Genomic DNA, 10665 nt, shown 5'->3' on the forward strand with positions numbered 1-10665 from the left:
TCAATGCTTAGTACAGTACAGCACGGTAGTGCTCTTTTTTTAATGGCATTTATTAAGCGCTCACTATGTGCAAAAGCACTGTTCTAAGCGCTGGGGAGATTACGGGGTGATCAGGTTGTCCCACGTGGGGCTCACAGTTTTAATCCCCATTTTACAGATGAGGTAACTGAGGCATAGAGAAGTGAAGTGACTTGCCCAAAGTCACACAGCTGACAAGTGGCGGAGCCGGGACTTGGACCCACGACCTCTGACTCCAAAGCCCGGGCTCTTTCCACTGAGCCACGCTGCTTCTCTATTTATTATTTTATTTATAATTATTTTTATTATTTATTATTATTTTATTGTTTTTATAATTGCTTTAATTATAAAATATTATAATTTATTATATTTATTGTTTATTATTATTATTATTATTATGAGCCCTGTAGCTTATAGGTAATGCTGGTGAAATGACTCAATAAATTGGACATGGGGACTCTGGTGTATCAGGGGGACACAAAACTATTAATGTTGGGTGGCACTGCAGCTCTGTCTACCGTCAGTTTGGAGTCTGACATCACATTGACGCTACGGATCATTGGGTTTTGAGGGAGTTTTTTTAGTTCTTTGTCCATCAGGGCATCATTGGACAAGCTGAGGGGTGGCGGGGAAAGAGCGTATTCAGCGCCGTGTTGCTGAAGATCTGGGCCGATTCAGGAAACTGCATCTGCCCGTCTTCTTCCAGGTGTCACTCACATGGAGAAATTATGTTCCAGCCTCTTGTTGCATCCACCAGCGGGGCTGTATAGACAGGATCCAACAGGATTTCACTCTCCGTCTGGTGGACCTGGGGAGCGGGTCAGGTTAGATCACCTTCAACTCTGACCCAATCGGTCAATCAATCAATCAATTGTATTTATTGAGCGCTTACTGTGTGCAGAGCACTGTACTACCATGTACTACTATGTCATACCATCATGGAGTCGCCTTTGAATTCCGGCCTTCCCAAGGCAGTCGGATTTTACCTCATGATTGCCAGAGCCCGGGTTTACCTGGCTGGGCTGGTCCACATCTTATTTTTTCAAACTTGAAGATTCAGCCGGAAGACCCAGATTCCCAATGGTCGACTCCGGTAGCTTTGGGAAATCCCTGAAATGCCGTGCCATTTATTTGCCTCCTCTGTTTAGCCCTTTCTCCTTCCCATCAGCCACTTAAATTATTCTAGAAGTCTGACTCCTCAACATGACCTTTTTTTTCCATTTATGGTATTTGTTAAGTGCTTACCATGTGTCTGTTGGGTAGGGACTGGTCCATATGTTGCCAATTTGTACTTCCCGAGCGCTTAGTACAGTGCTCTGCACATAGTAAGCGCTCAATAAATACGATTGATGATGATGATGATGATGTGTCAGGCACTGCTCCAAGCGCTGGTGCAGATACAAGGTAACCAAGTTGGTCACAGTCCATGTCCCACATGGGGCTCACAGTCTTAATCCCCATTTTTTTAGATGAGGAAACAGGCACAGAAGTTAAGCGACTTGCCTGAGGTCACCCAGCAAAGTGGCGGGGTCAGAATTAGAACCCAGGTCCTCTGACCCGGTTTCACCATGGCAACGGAGAAAGAGATTTGCAATTGGTAAGAGAAACCCTTAAACATCCACTGTGTACCAGCTAGGGAGGGGCCTTATGGAAAGAACACCTCAGCTTCCTACAAAGACAGAACTCCTGCTTTCCGGACACTGTAAACAACACCATCACCCTCCCCGTCTCACAAGCCCATATCCTTTACTCACTTCTCTCACTGGACACCCATATGCAGTAGCACCAAATCCTGTCAATTCTACTTTGACATTTCTAGGATCTACTCTTTCCTCTCCATCCAAACCCCTACCATGCTGATCCTCTTTCCCCACCTTTTCATTCATTCATTCAATTGTATTTATTGAGCGCTTACTGTGTGCAGAGCACTGGACTAAGCGCTTGGGAAGTACAAGTTGGCAACATATAGAGGCGATCCCTACCCAACAACGGGCTCAGTCTAGAAGGGGGAGACGGACAACAAAACAAAACGTGGACAGGCGTCAAGTCGTCAGAACAAATAGAATTAAAGCTAAATGCACATAATTAACAAAATAAATAAAATAGTAAATACGTACAAGTAAAATAGAGTGATAAATCTGTACAAACATATACACAGGTGCTGTGGGGCGGGGAAGGAGGTAGGGCAGAGGGAATGGGGAGAAGAGGGAAAAGGGGGCTCAGTCTGGGAAGGCCTCTTGGAGGAGGTGAACTACAAACTTGTAATTGTTCCTCTCCATGCAAATCTTTAGTAAAAAGTGAAAGATTTATGCGATCTGAAGAGAAACCAGAGTTGACTCCTTCATCTGCCTCCTCGCTGACTTCCCTGCCTCCTGTCTCTCCCCACTCCCGCCCACACTTCCCTCTGCTGCCTGGATCATTTTTCTAAAATAGTTCAGTCCACAACTCCCCAGTCAAGAAACTACAGTGGTTTCTTGCGCATCAAACAGAAACTCCTTACTGTTGGATTTAAGGCACTCAAATCAGCTCACCCCTACACCTTTCCTCACTGATTTCCTAAAACCCAGCCCACATTCCATGTTCCTCTCAAGCCAACCTACTCACTGAGCCTCGATCCCGTCCATCTCGGCGCTGACCCCTTGGCGTACATCCCCCCTCTGCCCTGGGACTCCCACCCCATTCATATACAATGGACCACTATATTCCCCACCTTCAAAGCTCTACTAAAATCACTCCTAAAAGATGCCATCCTAATCCTTCATTTCTCTCCCTTCTGTCACCTCCGCACTTGGATCCGTACTCTTTAAGCACTTGATATTCCCCCCACCCCCAGCCCTCTCTGCACCTCAGTTCCCTCATCTGTAAAATGGGGATTAAGACCGTGACCCCACGTGGGACAACCTGATAACCTTGTATTCCCCCCCAGAGTGTAGAACACATATTAAGTGCTTAACAAATACCATCATTAAGTCCATTTCTGTGACATTTCCTCTCTGGTGCTCTAGACTCTGCTCCCTGTGGGCAGGGAATGTGTCTACCACCTCCGTTGGATTGTCCTCTCCCAAGGGCTGAGTCCCACGCTGCAGGGAGTAAGCGCTCAATGAATGGCATCGATAGCCTGATTGATTTAAAGTGGCTTTTATTACCTCCCGCTGATCGGCCCCGCAACACGATTGGCCACTACGGTTTTAGTCGCCCGGTGGCCAGTGGCCTTAGGAATCATTTGTACCCGTGTAGATCGTACCCGTGTAGACGGCCGCCCCACTGAGAGGGGATGCCCCGCAGGTCGTCGGCGTGGCCCCCGGTCCGCTCTTGGGATTCCTGCGTTTAATTTTGGGTCACTCAGCCGGGCTGTGGGAGAGCTTTGCAGAGACCACCGCCGGCTGCTTGCTTCTCAGCGCCAGTTCATCAGCGAGACAGTAAGAACCGGCGGTCACGCGCAGAGAAAGGCCCAGGATCCAGACCTCACGTACCGGACGCGTGCGGAAGATCGGGGACCCTAACGGGACCCCAAATCCGTGCTGGCCAACGCAGAAGGCGTGACTCACCCTACTGGAAAGAGTCCGGGCCTGGGTTCTAATCCCGCCTCCACCACCTGCTTTTTGTGTGACCAAGGGCAAGTCGCTTTGCTTTTCAGTGCCTCGGTTCCCTCATCTGTAAAATGGGGATTAAGACCGGGAGCCCCATGCAGGACAGGGACTGTGTCTGACCTGATAAACTTTGTATCTATCCTGGTGCTCAGAACAGTGCTTGACACACAGTAGGCCTTTAGTGAATACCACAATAACAACTCGGGCCCAGAACCTTCTGGGACCAAAACCCTTTGGCTTTCCTGGATGATGGCCATGGACACCTTGACCGTTACCGTAGATTCTGCTCCGAGGGACTGGGCGGACCACTTTCCCCCTTTCTCTCCCAGTCTCCACTGCCCACAGAGGTGGTGGTGGGACAGTAGTGCTGACCACAGCCTCGATCCGTCCCTTCTGCATCGACTCGTTTTGTGCAGGCAACGTGTCTGTTGTACTGTACTCTCCCAAGTGCTTAGTACAGTGCTTTACACACAGTAAGGGCTCAATAAATGATTGAATGAATGACTGAACAGCAGACGAAGCTGGACCGTTTTCCCTCCCACGGCTGGAGGCTCCGGCCCAGCCCTTGGCTTTTCCCCAGATAGTGTGTGTGAGGGGAGGGAGGAGACCAACGTGTCGCCCAGGTCCTGCGGCCTCCTGGGCGGAGCGACTCCCCCCCCCCCATCTCGCGGGGGAAGAAAGGGAAGACCACTGAGCGAGGGGTGGAGGAGTCCCGTCAATTCCCTTCCCTCTTTCCCCGCGGAGTCCTCAATCCCGGAGCAGAGGAGAGTCAGTGAGGGCTGGCAGCGGGAGGGAACTGGGAGCATGGACAATTTGGGGTGCCAGGGCAGATCGCCTGCCCTCTGACCTGCCCTTCTCCGCTGCTCTTCGCCGTGACCCGGGCTGAGCGGCCTCCACCCCGAACGTTGACCTTCCCAACCCACCGGCCGGCTCCCCTGCGGCCCCCCTCCTGTCAGTGCCTCATCACTGGGGCCGAACCCACCTCCGATCCCTGCTTCCCTGTGGCTGCCCGGGCTCCAACTTGGTGACTGCCCAGTTTCGCCTGCCCTGCGGGAACCAGCCGGCTTTGGCTCGGCCCGCCCGCTGGACCCCGCCCTCCCCATCCCGTCCGCGTGCTTGGCTTCTGGGCTCCGCTGCCGCTTCACTGCCCGGGTTCCCGGCCGGACTCTGGGGCCCGCCCCAGGGGGTGGTCCGGCGGCGGTCCCTGGCCAAGAGCGGGCTGGCACCTTTGGGGGATGCCGCCTCGTAGGACTCTTACCTGGCGGCGCCCGCCGACCCAAATTACCTCACCTGAAAGACTGGGGGTGGACGAGCCCCGACCGGGGGTTGACCTTCCTTTCTGGCCGGATCCGAGGACCCCCATCGTGGCAGGAGTCGAGGAGATTAACGTCCAGGACCAGAACCCGCGACTCGAGGCCTAGCGGAAAGGGCTTGGGAGTCGGGAGACCTGGGATTGACTCTCGACTCCTCCGAACGACCGTGAATTCCCCGTGCCTCGGTAAAATGGGGATTAAAAATCTATCCTCCCTCCCCTTTAGACTGTGAGCCTCACGTGGGACGGGGATCGTGTCCGTCCTGATCACATTATCTACCCCAGTGCTTAACACAGAGTAAGCGCTTAACGAACACCGCCGTTATTACAGACACTGGGCTTTGGGCAGGCCCCCACCCCGGGGACACTTACTTGACTAGAGCCTCCAGAGAGCTCTCAGTTCCTCCGCCCGTCGCTAACTCCTGTTTGCCTACCGCCGGGGTGGCCTCGCGTTGGCTCACGGCCTCGGGTCTCCCGATCCCTCCACCTCACATCTCCGCCGAGCCTCCATTTCCCCCCAGAGCCCCATTCCGGGGTCGTGGGGGGAGCGAATGTCCGCGTCGGGCAAGGGTAGGGTCAACGCGCGAGGGAGAGACCCGCCTCCCGGCCTCCGCTGCGCCCGGATGAGGCCGTGCCCGACTCCCCCCGCCGGGTCTTCCCACCCGGTCAGAGGGGGCCGCCCCGGTCTTCCGGGGACGGGGGGGCCCCCGGGGCGGCGAGCGGCCCCCCGGCGTGGACCCGCTGGTGGCGGATCAGGTTGGTCTTTCGGATGAAGTGGCGCCCGCAGTCGGGGCAGGGGTAGGGCCGCTCGCCGCTGTGCACCAGGGTGTGGGCCGTCAGGTGGGACTTCTGCCGGAAGCGCTTGCCGCACTGGGCGCAGGGGAAGGGCCGCTCGCCCGTGTGCACGGGGGTGTGGGTGACCAGGTGCGACTTCTGGCTGAAGCGCTTCCCGCACTCGGGGCAGGAGAAGGGCAGCTCCCCGGTGTGGCTGCGCTGATGCACCACCAGGTTGTTCTTCCACTTGAAGCACTTCCCGCACTCGGCGCAGGTGAAGGGCCGCTCGCGGGCGTGGCAGGGCAGGTGGCGGGCCAGGTCCTCCTCGTGGCCGAAGCACTTGCCGCACTGGGGGCAGGAGAAGGGCCCGATGCCCAGGTGGGTGCGTTGGTGGCGCACCAGGTTGGCCTTGGTGCAGAAGCCCTTGTCGCAGTCGGGGCAGGGGAAGGGCCAGTCGCCCGTGTGCACCGGCGCGTGGGCCAGCAGGTGGGCCTTGCGGCTGAAGCGCTTCCCGCAGTCGGGGCAGGGGAAGGGCCGCTCGCCCGTGTGCACGCGCTGGTGGCGGATCAGGTCCATGTTGCGGCCGAAGCGCCGCTCGCACAGGGCGCAGGCGAAGAGCCTCGGCTTCGGGGGGGCGCCGGGCCCCGCCGCCCCCGCCCGGGGGGCCCCGTCCCCCCGCGGGCCGCCGCTCTCCTCGTGGGCCTTCTGGTGCGTGAGCAGGTTCTTCTTCCAGGTGAAGCGCTTCCCGCAGTCGGGGCAGGGGTAGAGCGGCCGCCCGCCGCCGTGCCGCCGCTGGTGGGTCACCAGGTTCCTCTTCCAGCGGAAGCGCTTCCCGCACTCGGGGCAGGCGAACGGCTGCTCCCCGGAGTGGCAGCGCAGGTGGCGCGCCAGGTGCCAGTGGCGGCTGAAGGGCTTGGCGCAGTGGGGGCAGGCGAAGGGCCGGTGGCCCGGGTGGCTCTGCTGGTGCCGCGCCAGGCTGGCCTTGGTCCGGAACCGCTTCCCGCACTCGGAGCAGCCGAAGGCCCGCTCCCCCCGCGTGGGCCCGCCGGTGGCGGGCCAGCTCCCGCTTCTGGCCGAAGCGCCTCCGGCACTGGGAGCAGGCGAAGGGTTTGGGCTTGGGGGTGGCGCCGGCGGGCGGCGGGGGCGCCGGGGGCTGGGCTGGGGGGCTCTCGGAGGGGCCCGCGGGCAGGTGGGTCCTCCGGTGCATGCGCAGGTTCTGCTCCCAGCTGAAGCGCTTCCCGCACCCGGGGCACGTGTGGGGCCGCTCCCAGCTCTGCCCGCGCAGGCCCGCCCTCGGCTTCCTCCGCCGCCGTCGCTGCCGCCAGCGCTTTCCCTTCTCCCCGGCCGCCCGCCGCGGGGGCCCGCCGGCGCCCGCCCCCGCGGGGGCCTCGAGGGCCAGGGGGCCGAAGCCGGCCTGGCCGCCGGCCCGGAGCAGCTGGTCCTCCGCGGTCTGCGCCCCCGGCGTGGGTAGGGCCGGGGGAGGTGCCCCTGCCACGGTCCGGTCCTCGGGCAGGACACGGCGTGCGGGGTCCGGGCTGGCTCCTGGGGGAGAAAAGAGAGTCCGGAATGTAAACCAGGGTTGCGTCAGGCGGCGACCCGGATACCCCCACGGCCCCCCGCAACGGGGCCCTGAGGCTGGGCGGGTTCTGGATCCGGAGGCCAAGCCGCTCTCGCCCGCGGCTGCTCCTCGCCACCCTCGGGGGCCGCCCGGACGGACTCACTCACCCAGGAAGGAGCAGGCCAGCAGGTCCCTCAGGGCCGTGTGCCCGCTCACGCCCACCCACGGCTCCTCTCCGTGCTCGATCCGGTACAGGATGTCGGGCTTGGGGTCCAGAGCCCCTGCGGGAAGGCACAGACGGACACGGGGGGAGTCACGTCGCAGGCCGAGGGCGGCAGGCGGCTGACGGTCAGAGAGGGGGACGGAGCGCGGCGGGACGGGTGAGGCCGAGGCTCTGGTTCGGGGCCAGCGCCGCCGCCACCCCCTTGGAGCTGACCTGCAACCCTCTTGCTGCGGTCCTAGCCTCTCTGTGGCTCGATCCGTAGTTGGAGATAAGGGGCCAGGGTGGGAGCCACCGGCCCAAGTGCATTTCTGCCCCAAAGAACACTATCTCTCATCCCTCTGCACACAGTAAGCGCTCAATAAATACGATTGATTGATTGACTGATCTCTCATCCCTGCCACCAGGAGGGTGCGGACGGGCAACCCGTCCCTTGGCCGTCTCCCGGGGGGAGACCGGGGCCCTGGGAGCGTGGAGACAGGCAGGCGGGCAGCAGAATCCAGGTGGAGTGGGCATCCGGCGGGCACTGCCCCTGCCCCATCGCCCGGGCCCCCTTCCCAGCGCACACCCCGTGTCCGATCTCCCCAGGCCCCCACGGCTCGGGACGCTCACCCAGCGAGGCCACCAGCTCGTAGTTGCCCCGCATCACGTCCCGGTAAAGCTCCTGCTGCCGCCCGTCCAGCGCCGCCCACTCCTCCCGCGAGAAATAGACGGCCACATCCTCGAACGTCACCGGCACCTGCAACGCCCGCCGGTCCCCGGTCAGTCCCCGCGGCCGGGCGGCGGGGACGGCGCCGGCCCCGTCACCGACGCTAACCGGACGTCGCGGGGCACCTGCCATTTCATTTGGGAGTTGGCCCAAAAGTCCCCGCCCTGGAAGAACTTATATAACCCAAGAGATGAGACGGGCAGGCCCAGAGGAGCGTCACACGACACGGCAGAGCGAGCGGGAAGGGGCCCGGAAATCGTCCGGCTGACTCTCAGATGGAGCCGGGTCACTGATGTCTCAAAAGGACGGCGCCTCTGTCACAGGTCGGCAGTCAGGGGGGAAAGAGACCAAGGGTGACAGAGGCGGGGAGAACGTGAAGCTAGGATTTCGTCGGACTTGATTTACTCAGTGGATCGGGCTGGGGAAGAGGATCGGAGAGAGGGCATCGTCGGGGGATCCAGGAAGGAAAATGAGGTCGGGGGTTGGGACCGGGCCCGGGTGCTTAAAAGTAGCACGCTGGGGTTCTCAGACGTCATCACTGTGCGTGGCCAGGATTCGGGGGGTCCGGAGGAGTCCCGGGATGGAGTCGGTATCGCTAGGCGATGCCAACCGCTGTGCCGCCCCGCTCTCGCCCCCGTACCTCTTCCACGCAAGGCCCCGCTTCAGAGCGGTACCGAACGCTTAACCGAGGGTGGGGAGGCCCACGGACCCCCAAGGGGAAGGGAAATCGGTCTCCCGTAGCAAAAAGAAGTCAGGGCTCACCTTCCGCTTCCTGAGTGGAGGGATTAGGGCTTCGGCTTCCCAGGCCTGGTAAAACCGACGCAGGAGCCTGAAGGCCCGCAGGGCATCCCAGGTGCTGGGAGCGCCCGCCGACTCCTCCGCCTTCTCTTCACCTCCGGCCCTTCCGTCCCGGTCCCCCGCCGGCTCGGACGGGGGCCGGGAGATGGCGAACACGTCCGGGTCCAACCGGGAGAAGCCGTTGGCGTGCCCGTTGTCCTCCGTCCACCTCGGCCACCCCGCCTTGGGGAGATCGTCGTCCCCCTCGCCGTCGTCGCCCGCCGCCCCGGGGTCGGCCCCGGCGAGCCCCGCCTGCCGGAAGCCCTCGCGGATGGTGCCTTCCGTGATGCCGCCCCAGGCCTTGTCCGCGGCCCAGAGGGCGTCCCCCAAGGTGGCGGCCGGGTCCCCCCCGCGGCCCGCGCGCTCGACCCGCCTCAGCGTCATCAGCCGGCGGAAGTGGCCCCGGAGGCTCCCGACGACGCCCCGGCCCAACGGCCGCGGCCGACCCGGGTGCCCGGACGGCAGGAAGGCCAGCCGGATGTTCTGCAGGCCGTCCACCCGCGGGCGCGCCGGCCCGGGGTCCACAAGCAGGAGGATCTTCCGGCTCTGCAGGCGCAGCTCTCGGTCCCACTGCCGCAGCTCCGCCCGGAACAGGGCCGACGTCACGCGGGCCCTGGGGTGGACCGAGTAGAAGACGGGCGTCCGCTCCGGGGCCTGCCGGGCCGGGGGTCCGGGAAGGGGCGACTCCCCCACCACGACCAGACGGCGCTTCTCCGTCCCGCTCATGTTGGCGCACACCAGCGCCGTGATCCGGTCCCGGGACGGTCTCCCGCCGTCGCCCGCCGTCCCGAAAATCAGGCCCGTCTCGTCCGCGCAGAAGACGTCCCCCTCGCCGAAGTCCTCCCGCAGCGCCGGCCACACGGCCGCCGCCCACTCCCCGCCTGCCTCGGGACCCCCGGCCGCGGCTCCCCCGCCCTGGGCGAAGCGGACGTCGTGGCGGAGCCTGAACTGGCGGATCCAGTCGCCGGAGCAGACGAACGTCTCGTCCCCCAAGGTGGCCGCGAGCTCCCGCGCCTTGACCACGAGCCGGGGCCGGCTGACGGGCGCGTCCGCGGCCCTCTGCTGCCTGACCCACTTGGCCAGGGCTTGGGTCACGTCCCCCCGGGCGGGCTTCCGCAGCCGCTTGGCTTTGGGCCCCTCCTGCTCGAACGCGCTGAGGATCCGCTCCCTGTCGTTCCAGATCCTGTGGATCGTCGACCGCACCAGGTTGAACTGGCGGCCCACGGCCGACTTCTTCTTGCCCCTCTCGACCTCCCGGATGACCTGCACCTTGTCCTCCATACTCAGGTTCTTCCGCTTGGTGCTCACGTTGGGGGCCATGGTGGACCTGGACGGCTCCAGTCGACCTGGGACGGAAGGGACGGGATGCTTTTGGTATTCGTTGAGCGCTCACTGGGTGCACGGTACATAGCTTAAAGTTACATGTCACAAATTATTTATTCACATTAACGTCTGTCTCCCCCTCTAGATCGTAAGCTCGTTATGGGCAGGGAACGTGTCGGCTAATTCTGTTGTATTGTCAAGCTGTCTCTAGCGCTTAGTACAGTGCTCCGCACGCAGTAAACGCTCGATAAATTCACATCGTATTTATCGAGTGCTTACTGTCTGCGGAGCACTGTACTAAGAAGCAGCATGGCTCAGTGGAAA

At 61.5% G+C, this 10665-nt stretch overlaps 1 protein-coding gene and 1 pseudogene across 1 annotated transcript; both read right to left on the reverse strand.

The window, feature by feature from the left end:
- Nucleotides 1-2265: 2265 nt before the first annotated feature.
- LOC119936443 lies at nucleotides 2266-2353 on the reverse strand (annotated as a pseudogene).
- Nucleotides 2354-3721: 1368 nt separating this feature from the next.
- On the reverse strand, nucleotides 3722-10362 carry LOC119936090 (zinc finger protein 85-like). The gene is made up of 5 exons (XM_038755470.1): nucleotides 8944-10362; nucleotides 8085-8211; nucleotides 7420-7533; nucleotides 6752-7236; nucleotides 3722-6720 (listed from the first exon to the last, which is right to left on the reverse strand). The coding sequence occupies exons 1-5, from the start codon at nucleotides 10336-10338 to the stop codon at nucleotides 5587-5589; spliced, it is 3255 nt and encodes a 1084-aa protein (XP_038611398.1). The 5' UTR covers nucleotides 10339-10362; the 3' UTR covers nucleotides 3722-5586.
- Nucleotides 10363-10665: the final 303 nt, after the last annotated feature.

Source organism: Tachyglossus aculeatus, chromosome 13 (assembly GCF_015852505.1).
Source record: "Tachyglossus aculeatus isolate mTacAcu1 chromosome 13, mTacAcu1.pri, whole genome shotgun sequence".
NCBI lineage: Eukaryota > Metazoa > Chordata > Mammalia > Monotremata > Tachyglossidae > Tachyglossus > Tachyglossus aculeatus.